Source organism: Temnothorax americanus, unplaced genomic scaffold (assembly GCF_048541705.1).
Source record: "Temnothorax americanus isolate GAGA-0224 unplaced genomic scaffold, ASM4854170v1 Scaffold1, whole genome shotgun sequence".
In the NCBI taxonomy this organism is placed as follows: domain Eukaryota; kingdom Metazoa; phylum Arthropoda; class Insecta; order Hymenoptera; family Formicidae; genus Temnothorax; species Temnothorax americanus.
Window position 1 is genome coordinate 4,683,195 of NW_027509230.1, and position 19,572 is coordinate 4,702,766.

The following is a 19,572-nucleotide window of genomic DNA, read 5'->3' on the forward strand; positions in this document are numbered from 1 at the left end:
GCCGATTTTTCGGGGAATATCTATCTGGACGTTGCATTGATTGTTCAAACGTGATGGGGTAATATGTTATATATTTCTTCTCTTAATCTTCTCTAATCTTTCTCAAAGTTTGCTATAAATTCTTTCTACAATTTACTCTAAATATAAGTTTCTTCCTTTAACATTGCAAGATTCAACGCTAAAATTGAGCTTGTTCGGTGTAGGTGAAGTGACAGAAGGGAATATATTAACGTAGATTTTACATGCTGTTTGAGAAATGAGAAATGAATTGGACTAGATCTGTATGCGTAACAAGCGTTTGCTCCGCCTGTGTCTCGCTGTTGAAATATCGAACGGGTTCGCTTCTCGTTGCGGTCGGACGACGAAGATGACCGGGCGTGATCTACGGGAAAAAGAAGATAAAGAAGCGCGCTGCGCGATCGCAAGGGCCGGGCTAACGGTAACGCACCGTGATACGAAGGATGCTGCAAGAAGCGATTCATTTCCTCGAGACATTTTTTGGCCGCCTTAATTTCTAGCGCGAGATTGATGTAATACTGGAGCGGCTTGTTTCAGAACCGGACTCAATTTCCTCCTAAACGACTTTTAGAAATTAAGAGGAAGATGTACCGCGTAGGCAATACTGGTCCTAATGTTCATGTTAATCGAAATTAAAAAAAAAGGGAAACGTGGGAAGGAGGAGAAGGGAAAAGAAATATTAAATAGACTAAATCTAACCTGATAACACAGTTTCTTTTACTGGAATTTACTTTATATCGAAACGTAGGTGTTATGCACATGCGCCGATGCGTTTCTGATTCGAAATTGATGAAATAATCGCTACGTCTTAAAGCACTACTTATTTATTACGATCCCTTATTATTATACATGCATCAATATCTCGCGAATCTTTCATCCCGGGCGTAACTCGTACTTGCGAGTATACACGAGGCTCTCGGGTATATCTAAACTGGCTCCGCGAGAGAGAGCGAGGAGATAGAAAATGGCTCCAACGACCTCTTAACACACCATTCGCTCCTCTGCGCGAAGCTTCTATTTAAAGGTTTATTATGCCAATTAAATCCGCTTCATATACGGAGAGGAGTTCAAGCGCTCGCCGCGGATGCGAAGGTTATCCTGGAATCTCCATCCTGCCGTTTCTTCTGCGCGCACCCCCTCGTCGCCGCCCCTTTCCTCTCCTCGTATTTCTGTTGTTAGATATCGCGTACATTCACAAAGTTATGCCAATGGCGTTTTCTAAGCATATAGATAAACGCGCAACCCGGCCCCCGAGGCCTTATTACACAGTCCTACTGAACGATATGAAGACATTTCGCTCTCTTAACATCTTGGCTGTTATTTTATTATTATTACGTTCCAAAATTTAGAACACGGTATCAGGAATCTCTTTTAATCTGTTTTATTTATAATTATATCATAATTAACTTAACGAGTGTAATTAAGCTGTTATCAGTAGAAGAAATGCGAGAGTATGAAACATGAGAAGCGACAGGATGTATTCGGAACATGTCCAAGAAAATCTATAAACGCGAAAGTTATTGGAATTGGCGAGGATTAATTTATCATTGCAAAAAACGCAGTGAAAATATAGCGGCCGGAGATTACTTTGAAAGAAGAAATTGTATTTGATGTGATTATTCGATCAAGTGTGACCGTTTGATTAAATTAGAAAAATACGTAAAATGAAATATTATAAAACCGCGATTGAAGAACCTGATACATTTTTTTTTCCGAGCGTTTTGCGTATTTCTTTTTATTCAAACTGCGATATTCTTCATTACAACTCTATTTCTGCGCATATCGCGCTTATCCTGAGTTTGCTCCTGGTGCGATGAATGTATAGGGAGGATGGTTGAAAAATTTTGAGGCACTCGCGTGCCTCGAAAAAAATCGTGAGGCGATCTCTCACGCTCATGATGTTAATTCTCCCGCAGATGGGAGAGAGGTAGGCAGTTCTTCTCAGTTTCGTTTCAGTTTCGTTTTCTTTTATTCGCTCTGCAATGTTTGCGCAGTTTCTGCATGCTTCATCGAGGAAACGTGCATTAGCGTGTACCTAAATGTACCCTAATTTACGTGCCATAATTAAGACCACTATCGTCCTTAAAAATCGGTATGCAAAATTTTTATTTATTCCCCCCCCTTTCGCTGTTCTCGAAGCATCATGTTTTTTCTGCGCTCTCGCGTGCGCGCGCAAATCTTGTGTACAAATTAATAGCCCGATGTTCTTCTACGGGCTACGAACGAACGAAAATTGCGACCGACGATAATTTCTCCGAACTACTTCCATGTACTCGTAAACTGCTCAAATTATGCGGCCGCATAAAATTTTGCTCTCCGCGAAACTGCATTTAATTTCCACGGTATTTTTAAGCATTTTTGAACGTGTCTTTTATCATCATTAACGTGTCAATAATATGGCTAACGCGAGCGTGTATAGATATAATGTATGCATTTGTGTGATTTTATAAATTATACTTCTGTATTTTTTTGTTCAAATAGTTTCGAATTCAAATAGTTATTGAATCACAAAATCTAAAATTCGTTAAACAAAAATTTCAACGATTTTATTTCTTTATTTTCTTATTCTTTTACAGTTTAGAAAATTCGTTTTTTGATTTATCCCCATTTGCCTTTTAAAGCTTGCAATTATTGTAGAAAGGTACGTGATCCAACCAAGGTTAACGCGTCTCTGTCGTTGTTAATTACGTAGGTAATGGTTACAATACAAGATACCGTCCTGTTTTTAATTTTTGGTTGTCCGACAATTACACTTATATTCGCGATGTCTTATCTAACCTTTGTTTTTTCTTTATGTGGCACCTCAGATACAGAGAAGTCGGTTCCTATATATTATACCGAAGGATCTTCGCGAGAGATTATTCTGCGGGAAATGGTAAGGACGCTTGTTCGAAATTAATCATTATATTATTTCGTAGTACGAGTAGTCTTCGTACTCCCGGGACGCTTCTATATGAAGATAGGTGCTACGAATGGTCCTTGAGATTAATAGGCTGATTCGCAAAGATATGACGTAATTTGAGATGTTTCAGGGTCATGAGGAATAAAAAAGTTTATTTGCATATATTTTTTTTACGATTCTGGACATATATGTTATTTTATATAGAAAGAAGAACATGTGTTCTGTGCTCGTTATCGCGGATAGTTTACGCAAGATGCTTTGAAATAAACTGTACGAATGGCCGCGAGACAACGACGGCGTATTTCGCTAAGGAGATAATATTTTATTCGTTACGAGGTTCTCGTAGCTAACGCGAGCTCAGATATCCGTTCGCGACAAACAGTCAATAAAAAGCGTGATTAAACCGAAAAGCAATTACGTTTTATGGGCGTACGTCTGCTACCGATGGCGAGAGTTAGGAGAAGAATGAGGAGATGGAGGACGACAGGCACAAAGACGATGGAAGAGAGAAGGCGGTCAAGTAAGAGTGAAGTGAACTCTAGTAACTAATTACTTTAAAGCAATTATCTTCTGTCTGTTGGCGCCGCGCCAAACGGTCGCTGTAGCGGTTACTATGGCGCGGCATGACTTCGTTCAAAAGCATCTTTAGGGATTTACGTGATCGCAATCGCGTTCTAACACCGTTCTTATCAAATTCATTATAAAATTGAGACGAAATCTGTCGAGGAAAAAATCTCTTTGTTTTTGTTGTGTTTTTGTTGGATTGATATCTCACTTAAATCGATGAGAGAGTTTGCCTTCGCAATACCTATAGATAATCATAATAATTTAATTTTTGATTACTTCTCATTTTAAATTTTCAGATAATTATTTATTAAGGCTTGAGTGCTCCAAATTTCGCAGACTCGAGAGCAAAGAGTTCAAATTAAGATCGAGTTGAGAATTTTGCATAAATTTATAATTGGCACTGTATTTCAATTGATTCTTTCGCTAATAATGCAACATCGATGTGCATGAAAGGTAAGGGTCTTTGATCGACACACCATTTTTTTTGCCGACATCAGCTTGTCTAATAAGAAGCAAAATTAGCATTTCATCAACGTGAACCGCAACGAAACTTCATATCGCTATCCAATTAATTAGCCAGGTTGACGGCGACGGGCAACAATTTGGCGTATTAGTGTCGACGATGGTAAGCCAGGTTAACGGCCCGGGCGTTTTGACGTCCACCATTGTTGTCCGGTGTATACCCTATGTTGTTAGTAGCCGTAGGGCATCAGGGGCTGTATTGTGGTTGGGACGGTGGCGGTGGACGTGTTTCGTCGTCGTTCTCGGCGGGGTATACCAATCGATATCTCTCGCGTATTCTCCGCATAATGGATAATTTATCGCGCATTCGGCGGCGATTCCGCGGTCGGGAATCGTTTAGATTTAGACGGCCCGGGCAACGCGCGCAACGGTCGGAATACAAATGACGGCGCGATTGCCATGTAAAATGCATGGGAGACGTGGTTTTCGGCCGAAACGTTATTGCCTCGGTGGTTAAATGAGATCGTTAATAAACGATATACGCTTTATTGTGATTTACGGCGTTTGCTCTCGTTGCTTTCTCCGTCCGAGGGCTAACGACGCGCGCGTATTGTTTCATTTGTGTGCATGTAACGGCATACGCGTATGAATAAATTACACCTATCAGAGAAATAAATTCCACCGGACGTACGGCGACGAGACAGACACCTGTCGTGACGAGCCCCCGCTCGTTCCTCTTTCGCGGGATCCGTTTCCCGCTGAGTGAACTTATATTTCACCGTGTGCGCGGCTCGACGGGGTGCACGTCCCGAATTTCATCTCGCAGAGCCGACGTAAAACGTTTCGGACGTCCGCGAAATCTCGTGTGTTGCCTTTTTAATATTAGCCCCGCAGGACCGCGCTGATGCTCCTCGGCGTCGTAAGGCTCGACTATTTTATTTTTGGTTATTAATAATATGGTGAAGTTCATTTAAGCCTCTTGCGCCGTGAGAATTTAGCAACACACAATGCTTAAAGGTGCCTTTTCACGTTGACGCTCGACGCTCATTTTCAGCAAGCAAAAATCTTCAGAAACATTATCTTTTTATTTATATATGTATCCATAAAATATTATTACTTGAAGATATTACTTGAAAATAATTAATATTTTACGTATTTTAAAGTCTATGTTTGATTGTACTGGGACGATTAACGACGATTCAGCGACGACGCTGAACATTAAACAAATTCAACTTCATTTCTTTGACGCTAGCGTCAAAGCGAAACCACCACGTTCACCTCGTTGACGCTCATTTTCAGCGTCTCATGAATTGGCACCTTAATACATCGGTATATACTAATGTGTAAATTGTTTAATAGCTTCACAACAATTCCATACAATTTTACGGAAATGTCTCATGCATGTATAATATGTCACGTATATAAATTGAATGTAATGCTTTAGTCGATACGTTACTGAGTTTGAAAATTACAATATACCTAATCTAACTATTAATGTCGTGTTAACTTTTTAATTAAATTGCCAATTATCGTCAAAGAATTCTTACACTGCTGTCATTTATCCACTGGCGAAGAAAATTGTCCTCATTGTCTAACTATTAATGTTTTTTTAAACTATTGAGAAATTATAATGAATTTTACTCAATGGTAAAACTCAGCAAGATGAGTACGAAAATTTGAGTTATAAAATAACTCGTAAATATTGTAGTTTGTATATATATGCATAATGCTTGTTTCAGAGATGCGGATCATTTTTCATACTGTTCACCCTTTTCTCTCTATGAAGCCTTTCCTCCCTATTTTTCACATTTGTTGCATAAAGATGCCTTGGCGAGGATATAGCCGAGTGTGTCGGGCTACATATTCAAACATTTATGGTCGAGATATTACGAGAGTTGACGGTCCCGCGGGAACTACCATGCGGTCGGACTTCACCCTCGCCGCATCACCCGCAGACTCGAGATAACATTTTCTCTACCGTCGTCCCTTCCCTCGGTTCGCTCTAAGGGGTCTGTCGCCGACGAGGACATTGTATGCCCGTTGTCCCTCGATGCACAGTAATAGCTGTTCTCCGTTCCCGCGAGAGAACGGATCTTTAATTTCCGCGATATTAGGGAAGAACACTTTGTTTCCCTGGAGTGTCGTAGCCGCTGTCGAAAGTGCGCCCCTACGCTAATCTACCGTGAAATGATTTATGCCACGAACGTTCGCCAAATGGTTCGTCAAAGGTCAGTCTCGTAAATGGTTCAGCTAATAAATCACCGATATTTGCATTCGTTTCGATATTTAAGAGTTCATCGAACTTTTGTTTACATTTTATCACATATAAAGCGAGTTTGCATTCAAATCCTACGTTGACGGTTATATTACATGCAATTGGATTGATTTTTATTTTCTGAGAGGATAAGGGCAACTCGGAGAAAAAATCAGTCTTCCAGTTCCGATCGATAAACAGTGGTCTTAAAAATATCAGAGACCACAGATAAAAATACAACATGAAATTCTGAGGTACTTCCACTTCACATGGCACGATGAATCTGCTGGTTTTGACATTTTCTTCTTTCTCTCTCTCTCTCTCTTTCTTCCTTTCTCGCTTTCTTTTTTTTCCAGGTTTTCCGCCTCGTCGATAGCTTTCGAGCCGCTTGGCTCGACATCTATGCACGACATCGTCTCCACTCGTATAACATAGGCGACAATTTACTTTACCATCTCGTCGCGCCAAAGGCGAGGAGTTTCCTTCCGATTCGCCGGGTTTGAGTTCCACGGAAGGTTGACATTTCTCGCCTCGGCTCATTCCCGGCGTTCTGTATCGAGTGCATCGACGCCGCCGATGCCATGCATTTCGCAGGATTTTCCATGCTCCTTCAGTTTTCAATTTACCTTGCGTTTTTCGTCGACGGCGGCAGAAATATCTCAGGAATGCGCCCGACAACGCGCCTTTGAAAATCGAAAAGCGAGTACCACTTCTCGTCGTTTCTATTAGTTCAGTCATCGGCAGTGTAAACAGACTATCTTTTGCTTCTTCTTTTTGACTGTACTTCGACCGATCGGTCTCTCTCTCTCTCTCTCTCTCTCTCTCTCTCTCTCTCTCTCTCTCTCTCTCTCTTTCTCCACTTCTCTTTCTTCAAAGACGAAGCTAGGAGACGAGTAAGAAGGAAAAGGATTCGTGTAGCTCGTGACAATGTCAATGTTTGCGTCGTTGCAACGAGCAACGTTGTAGTTAAAGTACTCTCGGTGTAGTTAAAGCTGAGAGTCTGCTAGTTGCAAAGGAAGCACAGATATACGTTGAAGATCCGTTCAGATATATTACTTCAATAAACTTTTATTACCACCCTTGATCCGAAACGAAACTATTTATCCTTCAGGTAATCTTTTTGATACTTTCTTTTATAATAATTATAATCTTATAGAATTATTCTATCCTGATTTTATTGGCTGCTTTATCACGATGGAATTAGCGTGAGTCGGATTACACACAAACGAAAGAGTGACGCAAAAATAATTTTAGTTGACAGAATTTTTTTTCTATAAGTAGGATCGAATAAACCAAAAAATGTTCCATGAAAAACCTGGTGCTGTATTTGAAGAATTTAGAGCAACATTGGAGCAATATACATAATTTGTAAGATCCACTTTAGATATATGATTTTATATAAATGGAGCACTTATAAGCTTGAACTTAATCTTCAAATATAGTTGTATCTAAAGTGGATCTTGCAAATCATGCATGGCTTTAATTATTCTTTCTTTTGCACCTTTATTTATAAACTGACAATAAATTTAATGAATTTATCATATTCGGTAGGTGGCAAATTGCAGCGGTTACATTAATTCGCGAAAATCCCTCTTCTGCGATTTATTTGAGGCGGCCATTTGTTCCCGGTAACAGGTCCGGAGAACCTAATAAAGGCTGAGAAGATAACCGGCCGCTGTCGCGAGGCGATTCTTACACGTGGAAGTGGTTTATGGTGGCACGAAGGGGTAAAGCAATCCGATTTGGGCGCGCCATTACGAACGCATGGCAGGGTCGCGGACCGCCGCCGTTGGTTACATTTATAAATGCGATTCCCCGTAATATATCGCCCATGTAACCCGCCTCACGCTAATTCCATCGGAATAAAACGGCCAGTAAAATCGAGGATAGAATTATAAGCATCTCTCTCCTCTCTCCTCTCTCCTCTCTTCTTCTTGCCGCGCGACCGGTAGCGCAACCTTTATTTCCCACATCGGCTTGAATCCATTTTAATTTTTCTACTTTTCATCCATTTCTCCTTTTGATTCTCCAGTTTTTGCCCGTCCTATAACGACGGTCTGGCGAGCGTACTTGCGAGGGATTTTCGCAGATTCTCTCGAGATATTCCGGAAAACTTGACCGTCGACTTATCTATTTCACGGCGAATTACCGGTGGTATGCGCATAATGAGTTTCCCATGCAAATGAGATCCCGTGTAGTGAATTAGCGTTTATTACGAAGTATACAGAAGAAGCGTAATTATCGGGATCGGGGAAAGGAAATTATCGGTCTCGGAGAGATGCGCGCGCGGGGGCGCGCTCCGAAACCCGAGCGAGATTATCATATACGCGCGTTATCGACGACGACGAATCCATATAACTCGCGGATAGGAGGCCCGGGATGTGCTCTCGCGAAATCGTATACGCGAGCAGAATGGGCGGTTTAGATCGTATCGCGCGCGATTTACCGCGGCACTTTGGATTCCTCTTTCGCCCGGCACGGCGCGCGCTCGTTGACGCGCGTTGCTCTCGCGACTTCGGCCACGTGGTAACGTTCGTCGAGTCAATAAAATCGCCGTCTCCCTTATGGGGAAAAACGTCTTAACCCTCGGTGTAACGCTAGAATTATGCGGGGCAGTTGCACGCCGCGTCGCGCCGCGCCGCGCCGAGATCTCCGAGCGCGCGTCCGCGCCTGCACCTGCGTGCGTTTCTTTTTCTCTCTCTCTCTCTCTCTCTTTCTTTCTCTCTCTCTCTCTCGGCTGCTCGGACCGTGGATAATTGAAATGATAACGATTACGATGTAACAGATGTAACGATTATGCGAGCAGCGCAGAGCGCAGATACACGCCGACCGTTTGCGGCCGGTAAGACCGGGTATTTACCTGATTTATGGGAACATATATACGCCCGATGGGCATATACGACGCACATATAGGGATTCGACTTAATTTATCAGGATTGACTTTCGTGGCTTATGGTAGATATCGATTTCTGATCTCTCGAAGAGGGTTTCTTCGCCCACATCTCTGCCACTCTTATTATTATTATCATTATCGTTATCGTCGTTAAGAAATGGCCTTTTTCTTTGGCGCGTTTCTCATTCCACCGTCTTTTCGATATGCACAAATTAAGTTTATTATAATTACCAAAAGTTACCAGGGTATTATTGCAATTGCCAATTAACTATTCGTTATCTTTTAATGTGTATAATTTATTCATGTTATAACTGATATTTTTTCATATATTCTTTATAAAGCATTCTCGTTTAGAATGTATAATGAATTCGATTCTATTTCTTCTCTTTCTCAAATATCGTACTCAACTTATGCATATATTCCAATTTGCTCGTATACGCGACGTTATATATATATATATATATATATATATATATATATATATATATATATATATATATATATATCAGAACCGTGAACGTTGTTATCTATCGAGCGAACTTTTCTCGATCGACGATATATTATTCAGAAGCAACTTTGAGGAAACGTTGCATGTAGCTTCTACCCGAATCTGATATTCAACTATTTTCTCGTGCTCGTTTTATTTATTCAGTATTTGATCAGAAATATATATATATATAGGGGCCCCTTTATCGTAACCCATATAGAAGATTGTCTTATATATACTTTCTCGCGAGGATTCTTTGAAACCGATTCGCGTTATGCGCAACAATCTGACATTGCATCATTTTAATGCAGTCTCGCATTGTATAGTCCCATAAAATTTTCATTAGAATTCAGATAGATCTGAATAAAAATATAACGATACAGTCTAAGAGCATCTTGAGAAAGAGCAGCGTTTAAATCGAAACCGTCGTGAGAGTTCGCCGGCGGTTCTGGGATGATCCGGACGACCGGACGAGCCGGACAATTTGAGAAGGGAACGAAAGTGTAATCGGCGACTCCGCCTTTCTTTTCCATTTACTAGAAAAAGCGTTATTCCGCGTTCGAGCGCGTCGCGAGCACGCGCGCACGTTCGTAACTCGCCGGTCGTCGGCGCCGGACGAACCTGCGAACTTGTCCCCCGACGCCGACGGTTAACCAGGTACGTTTCCGCGAGTGTTGCGCATTTACAATGTTGTTACGGGGCGCGGGCCCGCTCGATCGTGTGAAGGCCCGTGTCGGTGTGCGCTTAATATGCGCGCGGGCGTTAGGGGCCGCGCGATGCGTGATTCAACGGAGGGTTCTCACGAGCAGGGGCCGGCCGGGCTCTGTCGGCCGAGGTGCGAGGCGCGAGGAACGAGCGGGCCCAACGGAGAAAAGAGGGGAAAAAAAGTGACGAGAACCGCGTGAGCGTGGCTGGTGGAAGAGAATGAAAGAGGGAAAGGAAGGGGGAGGGGGACGGCGAGTGGTGCTATACGTTTGCGGGAATGCGCAACGGTACACGCCACATCGTTTAGGAATTCACGAATACTTTAAACGGGAGTAAATTCCTCGACTTTTTATGTCGCTGTCGCACGCACGGCGCGGCCGTTAATGAAGCAGACCGAGCTGCGAGCGAGAGGAAAGCGTTTGAATTCGAAAAGAACGCATACGAGCGCGGGCGGATGCCATGCCCCCGTTCATTTCGCGATGATGCAACGAGACGAGTGTAGTCATGTAGTGCTCGTAAATTACGGTCTTAAATAAAATGAAAAATCTTGAACGCCGTTTCCATCGTGATAAATTTCCGCGCGACGATTTTGCATTCGTCGACTCGTTTTCGTTTCGATATCTATATATTTCTGTGGAACGTGTCAGGCCCCCTTCCGACTTATATGCATATATATATATATATATATTCGAAATGAATTCTTGGAAGGATATACACCTGTATCATCGAGAACGCGTTTATCCTATATATAATAACTTAATTTGGGCCCGAATTCGCACCCACGTCACGAGCTTTGCCAAAAAAGGGCGAATGGGTGATCCGCCGGCTATTTATTAACCCCTTTGCGGAACGGGAACCGCGAGCTATCATGTCAGCAGGACGAGAATAGAGATCGAAATCTCGTCGGACACGTGTATGACATTTGCACAGCACCGGCGTGGTGTGGCTTGACACGGCTTTGCTTGGCGATCAACGTCGCGTGTGCACGATTCTCCCTAGTTTTGCATTCCGTCCACGTACCCCCGCAAGCAATTAGGTTCGTCTTCGGATTCCTCGCATGCTTTTTCGCCGACTCGTGCGACGTGCCATCGCACGGACATTAGTGAGAAACCATATCCTAGAGACTCTCGAAATTGAATAATTCTCGATGTACCGTTGTGGAGGATCGAGAATGTATTCGCGCCGACTATTGCAGGATCGTTTTAAGTGGCCTCTTAGCTTTTGAAAGATTTAAAGAAATGTTCGGTATTTCGGGCAAGAAAAGAGAGAAAGAGAACGAGAAGGTGTACGAGGCATTTACCTTGTCTGAAAATTAATTATTGGAAGTAACATTTTGTTTTTATGAATTTTATTCTAGAATTTACATATAGGAATCTGTTAATTTGGTAAAAAAAAAATTGAGAAGACCTATTTTAAGATCCAGAATTAAATTAAAGGATAAATGATTCGATGGACTATAGTGTCTTTAGAATGTTTTTATCTCTTTTCATATTTCAGATTATGTATTATTGCGTTTTCAGTGCTTATTTTAGTCAGCAAATTGCTTTTAAATAGTGATTACATAAAGAATGTCGAAAAATAGAAAGTGAGAGAAGATTTACGGCTCTAATGTATTCAATAGCTACTTTTGCATATATTATTCCAGTCGAAAATTGTAGACAGCGGTTAACTCCTTAAATCGTCACACAAGGATATGTTAATGAGCTGAGATAACAGATGTACTGAATACTTTGCTGAATTTTAATGAAGCCGCTCGCAAATGTCTTAAAATATATAATCTTAAATATCTTAAGCTACCGCCTTATTACCGAAGGCAATTTTCATGGGTTTTTTTTTTGGAATAAATGAGCTCGCGGTCAATGATATGTATCGATCATCGTCGAAACAATATTAGATAGAGGCCTCATTATAGTCCGTAGCTTCTGTTACGACAATGGTTACTTGGCATTCACGTTATACTGCCGAGTCGATATTGTTCGGTGCGCGCCACTGCCTCTCTCGCGAAGCACCATCCGCATACGTGGGATTCAATTGGAAGATAATGCGTCTTCCGTTGCATCTTGCGCTGCACGCACACGCGCCTCTCTCTCTCTCTCTCTCTCTCTCTCTCTCTCTCTCTCTCTTTCTCTCTCTCTTTTTCTCTCTTTTTGTTTCTCTCTCGGTGGAAGATGCATGTAATGCGCATGAAGATGCGGCACGTTTCTCCCCGACGAGGAGGAGAATCACGAAGATGGATGCAGATTGAGACGATTACTCAACTATAAAATTTGCTTGGCTATTGATTTTAAAAAGATTTGCTTTTTATTACGTACAATAATAGAAAATTGAGATGAAATCCGCGATTAAAAGTGAAATTTAAATATCGTCCCTATACCATGCAATGTCCCCTTTAATTATAATTGGAATATGATTAATTATTTTAGGTATATGTTTTTGTAATATTATTATTTTAGTTTGTATTTTGTCGTCAAAGTGGCACTTAATATATTTTTCTTTCGATGTATTAGACTATCTTAAAATAGAATATCTTATTTGAGTCTTGTATTAAAATTTTAGAATCTATTTATATCTTTATATCACTATAAACATATGCGTATATACATTTCGTATGTTTAGGCAATCTTACAAAAGTCCTCGGTGTCGGTAGAAATTGAGGTGAGACCGAGACAGCTGGTGCCAGATACTAACTGCTTCATCGACTACCTTCAGCAACTGCAGACCATCGCAAGAGCCACTTCCGGCGCGCAGCCAATCTACACTCTCATGGTGCCACTCGTCGGTAAGTGAAAACAAAAGTTTAACATATTATTAACGCGGATGAAGGATTGGCGAGACGTTGCCGTTTGACACGTGCGCCGTTTGACCCCCGACCTCGCCCATCATTTTTTTGACCAAGATCGTCGATTATCTCGAGGAAGATGGATGTGCTATAGAAACATGATTCGAATTAATACTCTTTTTTTTTAAAAAAAAAGAGCGTAAAATAATCACCAATAAATAACGAGAAAGAATTTCCATTCATGCATACATCGGATGAAGAAAAATAGAAAAGAATTTCAATTCGTCCAATATCGTAAATTTAACTCTATCTCGCTGCACTGTTCTGTTTGTCTCGTAAAAATCATTTATCTCTCGAAGATTGAAAACATAACGAAATGATTATTCATTGGATGTAAAATCTATGGAAATTTTAATCGAATTCTTACTTCTATATATAAATTCTCAAGTATTTATATTTAAATATCAGAAATATATCGTGCGCAATTAAATCGGTTGTTATAATACTTTGTTGGTTAATTAGCTATGGGCCCATCGAACGTATCTATATGAAATATCGTTTAGATACGAACGTATCTAACAATAAAACCTATATAATGACCGAACGCACCTTCTCGCGAGGGTTGTGTCTAGATAATGTCATCGAAGAGAAATGACGCGACCAGTCGGAGGTCGCACCTCGGGTCAAAGCAATCGCCGGTGCGCAAACACTCGATTCGCCTTGTCTCTCCGAACGTTAAGCGAAGCCGCGAAACAGCCGACGATCGTTGATTCGTCGATCCCTAGCGGAGAATAGTTCATTAGGTCATCGTCATTACGCGTCACTTGTCGCAGAACTTCCCTGCCCCCTCGTCCTCGTGAGAATGGATTGTCCCGTATACCCCCGCGGCCATCGCGAGACGCTTTGTCCGTTCGCAGGAGCCGTTTGCCGGATCGAACTCCGACCGATACGGCCATTAACGGCGCTTGCGTCAGCTCCCGGTTCTCTACCGACGGCCGAGGATGATGACACCGAGGAATGCGAGCCCGCCGTCGATTCCTCCGCTCCAATTAGCGTTGAGCAATTCTTCTCTCGAGCGTCGTCGATCGGTCGGAGCGCCGCGCATTGTCGGAGTGCGTTTCCTTTAACGGTCCTCCACATCGAGATACGACTCGTACGAAATCGGCGCGGTCCCGAGTCATCGTCGCGCTCGAAGCAGTTAAATCCGTAGCACTCCGCGGCATACCGATTTACAGCCATACGTTACGTTCCGCTATGGAGATATAACAGTACTCGCGTTTGCAACATATACAATAAATACGACTTATGTATATAAATTTCGATTTTTTCTTACAAGTTAGACTTCAGGAGCAAAACTTACATTTTTTGGATGGAATTAACTTATTTTAGAATTTTAATCCGTGATTCGTTTAATTATTGGAATATTTAATGTTGAGAGAGAATTTATTATAACTGATAATGGCCTTCAAAAAACCAAATTTTTGTCGAGGAAGAAGACGGGATCTATCTTCGTAAAGAATGTAATAACATGAAACTTCAATACAGGTTGTTCATGATACTCAATTTAAATAACCTTATGATATACTCGACTAACATAATAAATTACGTCATTAGAATCTGTTACTTATTATTCGACGAACATTATTTGATTGGGATAGTGCATGGTAACTGTATACTATCGTACATCATAAAGAATAACAAACAGTTATAGGAGAGATATAATTCTAAATTAATTAGCAGAAATATCCCGTTAAGTTCAGCTTCGATTAATTCGATTAAAATTCAGCTCAAAATTCAGTTTAGATATTATATTTCTTAAAATATAATTATATTTAATTATATTTCTTAAAGATAATGATCCTTCTTATAAATATTTCTCTCTATTACAAGAGTTAGATTCAATTGGAGTTGTTGAACAGAAGGCTGTCACGGCAATGGAATCATCAAATCACACGTCACACTCCGATCGCGCGTGTTTTTACAACACGACAATGCGTACAGGACGCTCGTTTCTGTCAATCGGTCGACGATGATGACAACAACGATGACGCATAGGACGACGGAACGACGCGACCGGTTCTTTCTTTTTTAATAGTCGCAGTTTATAGACACTCGCTACTCAGCGAAACGCAATCAGCGATAAATTTACAATCTTCCACGGTGCGACTGACATTTTCACGGTGCTTCGTAGTAAATGCGACTGGAGTTACGGCTACGACGACAAGACGGATATTCGGAGCATTTATTGCCTCGAGCGCGTATATCTTAACTACTCGAGTCTCTAATTCAAGTTGTGATGTATTTACTTTGTGATTACTTATCTTAAAACGCATATTTGTATCGCATTCGATTTTCAGATGTATGTACCTGTGGATAAACCTTTTCTAGCGAAGTTGCAATAATTTAGTGTACTAAATTAAACAAAACGTCACGTTAAAGCAGTAATGTGAAAAATGAGCTTTTAATATCGAATTTACGAAGATCTTCTTAAGATCGTGAAAGTTGTACGCGACACGGTTGCTTTAGCGTTCAATAGAAGACAAAGCTGGTGTCAAGGTTCAAGGCCGTTGAAAATCGAAAGGCTCATCAATCATCATCCCTATTGCCAATTAACGCTGATCTAATCGTTGATTCAGCAAAATCGACTCACGGTGCCAATCTGGACACGGTATTTGGTATTTTGCGGAAGCTTACGTCACTGTCCGCATCCTATTTTGTCATGGATTCTCCGTCGATCCTCCAGCTTTGAATGCCAAAACGTTTGTTAGGTGAGGTCGCGGCCGTTGCGATAGGGCAAGGACAAACGTTTTGCCTCGTGGATTTCGATGAGCGTTATCGCGATCATCGATTAGTCACGGCTCATTACATTTGTTAAGCTTTTTCGACTACGTCACTTTACTCACGAAACATCTCGTTTGGAAATAAAAAATTATAAGGAAGTGGAGCAGCCGGGTAAAACACTAACAAAACCTAAACGAACTTGAACCTAGGAAATTGAGATGCGGATATCTAAGAAATAGATCGCTGAAATAAAGCATTTAAGTAATGTTACAAAAATGGATTGCAAAGTTTAAAAAACTGAGATTGGTTTTTAAAATTGTATATCCGCCGTTAGAGCAGTTATTTTAATTTATTTTAGTCGAACGTCTAATCGCGCATAATTTAAAGATTGATTACTGCATATGTCGATATTTCAGCAACGGAATATTTATCGCGCGGTGATAAATGATGTCTGCAAGCCCGTGATAAATAATGCCGTTTCCCCTATTCTCTCACTCCGCGCAGATATTATTCTTTCTATTTCCGTCCCCCTGTCTCGCAAACTTCGTCCACTACCGCGACTGCCCTTGCCAGTTCATTCGGGGGTCGGGTCTGGAAGGAGGATAAGGCTGGCAGTCAGTTAATTTATCGAGTCGGGGGAAAGTTTGGTGAATCTCCCATTTGCATTTTCCGTAGATTGCTTTTCTGTGCGCGCTCGCGCGGCAATCTGTGGCGAATAAAGTCGATAAAGCTCCTCTCACCAGCATTCGTGATAATCTCTCTCTCTCCCCGTCCTCCTCACTGAATTAATTCAATGAATCTGTTTGTACGGAGAACATGAACAAAAATTGGAAGATGACAAACTGCGAAATAAAACGAAATCGAACTCTGAATTTATCATATTATCTTTTCAATAGAGATTATAAAAAACTTTTTGATTCTGTCTCGTTTTAAAGATTCTGTTGTAAATTCTATCACTATAATTTCAATTGACCAGTCTCTAAAGACAACAAATTGACAAAATATCAAAATATTACCAAGTTGAGAAATTCTTTTTGTTTGCGAACATCAAATTAATAATGACAACAAAAGTTTAAAGAAGAAAGTTTAATCAAATCGCGTCATCACTCTCTAGTAAAAAGAAAAAAATGTTTTCTGCTCAATCTTGTTACTCGTTCGCTCCGTGCGTTTCTCCCTTTCCTTTTTGTCGTTCGTGCGGGCCGTGGGGTCGAAAAACGAAAGTGCGCCTTCATGCAAAATCGGCCGGCGTGCTGCCCTTTGACCTCGCCGGCCAGTCGGCCGACCACGGGCCCGTCTGGCTCTCCGATGGCGAGCAACGGTGAGCGTTCACAGTTAGGTTCTCACGGCTCATACATGAATGCATGTATGCGGCTTGAAACGCTCGCGATGGGGCTCGATGGCAGCGGCGTACCGCGGGCTGCCTTCTGGCTACGATCGGTACATGGGCGATATCGGTATGGCGGTCGCCGATCGTCGGGGCGAGTGGCTTTTGAGCGCATCAGCAGCTATGATGGTTCTTTGCTTTAACAGCACACGTCGCCATCCCGTTTTCCTCAATCTCGGCCGTGAAGGCGAGATCGATTCTGCCGAGTGAATATGTTCGCGTAGACGTAGACCAACGTAAAGTGGTAGTCACCAGACACGATTTTTCTTTTCGTTGGATTTTGTTCAAGAGAGAGATCTTAATCCGAGTTATTTATATTTGTGTAACTGTGTAAAGAATTTCGGAGAAGATACAAATAATCTTTCAATGAATCAGTCTGCGTTTAGATCATCGATAAATTGTACGAATGAAATTGAGAGGATTCATCGTATCTACTTATTTATTTCTATACCTTGTATTTTATAAAATTTTACCATTTTTAACATAAATGTAAATTTTATATTTTTACGTATAATAATGAAGCATTATGACTAATTGAGCAGTGTGTAGAACCAGTGTTATATGAATCACAATCACGTATTTTATAATTGTAAATTTATTTTTTTACGCCTAATTCTTTTTCTTCTCTTCTATACAAGGATTAAAATTTCAAGATCCATGCATTTTTCATCATAACTCATTTAACAGCGATTAATCTTGATTCTTTTGTAGTCTCGCGAGACATGCGCGTGACTTTCGATATAGCCCTTTTCGCACGTGCTTAACGAGCGGAAATATTTTTTGTTGTTGCAGTACTAAGTGAACTCGAAGGTCTAGCTCGAGGCGCCGATGCGAGAGATTGTCCTCCAGCGTCGAAAGCGGCTCTAAATCCTGAGCATTTGGCGCGAGTTGCCGAGAATGCCAAGGCGGCACTGGCCTTCGCGAGAAGCCGAAATCCGGCGATCCGGTGCTTAACCACGAGGGGCACCGTTCTCACATCCAGCACTTTTACGGTCGAGGAAAATTGCGACAAGGTAAGTAAAGAAGCTGAACAAACCTCTCGACAATTCGATACGCTTACATTCTTAAGTAACTGTATTCGGTCTGCTGAGGTATTTAAAAGGCAAATTTGCATCGATCGTTGACCGCGGCTAGATGTAGGACTTCCAATGAATAGTCCTTTACTTCTTCCACCCTTTTTTTTCTCTCTAACAATCTCGGAAAATTCTCCAAAGCTATTGCGAGCTATTTGGAGAGGGAATTAATGCGCACATTTTTCCTCTTCTTCGTCTTGCATTTTTTCTTTAGTCCAAGAAAAATTGATTATTCATATTTTATTATTACTCTTGAATCTAGTATTTCGTCGTCGTTAATTCCAATTCACACATCGGTATGTTTTACATTTTATTAAGCAAATGATGCGATTTCGAGTATCAATGGCGATTACAAAATCGGTTCTGACAATCGATTTGAATATGCAAATTATTACGGGGGTCGTTATTTTCATTGCGACTTTATATCTAAACGCCTGCGGCGGGCAACGACAAGCGACACGATAAAGCGAATCGATTGTGACATTCAGTCGATAGGATTCCAACAGTACACGCAGAAAGTAACCACGGTACAGTACAAACCAGTCGCGCCAAAGACCAATGGTAGCGAAGAAAGGTAGGCAAGGCACTCCGGACACGGTGTTCATTGAAGCGCGAATGTTATAATAACGAGCCGGAGAACACTCACGTGGTGTACGTTCAAAGTATTTTCTGCAGCATTTGCGGCTTGTGCCTGATTATTTTCGGTACTAACATAATTTTCGTGATCGAATCGGAAACTCAATTTCGATGACAATTTCTGCCCTGAATTCGGAAGTTCGGTTCTCTTTTTAGCTATTTGTCGCTACTAAAACGTAATTATTTACTCGAGTTTATCGGTATATTCGGAATTTCAATCGTCTTGTTCTAGGATGGACTGACACGGAACGACGATAGAATATTAACTACGTGCCTCAGTCTCTGCAGAATTAACAAGGATCAAGCAAGCGCAGGTAAGTACCTACCATAAAGTTCATGTCATATCGCGTTAAAATATTTGTTGCATAGTTCCAATCATTATTCTCGTTCACATAATTAATTGAATCATACATTCGATGTTAAACTTTTTATAGAAGAAAATGTTTTTTTTTTGTTTAATACTGAAGTCTAAATTTATCTCTAGAAGAATACTCTTTCCTAGATTTATTAAAGGATATCTAAGAGGAAACTTTTTTTTCTTCTAACTTTGCCGAAGAATATCTATAGAGGCGGTATTTCGCTAGTTTAAATTTATCAAAGACTTTCGGGACAAGAATATAAATGAGTTAGT

At 41.1% G+C, this 19,572-nt stretch overlaps 1 protein-coding gene across 3 annotated transcripts in view; it reads left to right on the top strand.

Moving 5' to 3' along the window:
• The window catches only part of LOC143898551 (telomerase-binding protein EST1A), an 87,139-nt gene that overhangs the window by 62,582 nt on the left and 4,985 nt on the right, over window positions 1-19,572 (top strand). For all 3 annotated transcript variants that reach the window (XM_077408124.1, XM_077408118.1, XM_077408131.1), the window contains 3 exons: window positions 12,905-13,067; window positions 18,025-18,245; window positions 19,174-19,255. In XM_077408124.1, the coding sequence (XP_077264250.1) occupies window positions 12,905-13,067; window positions 18,025-18,245; window positions 19,174-19,255 (466 nt within the window). The remainder of the gene's footprint in view (window positions 1-12,904; window positions 13,068-18,024; window positions 18,246-19,173; window positions 19,256-19,572) is intronic.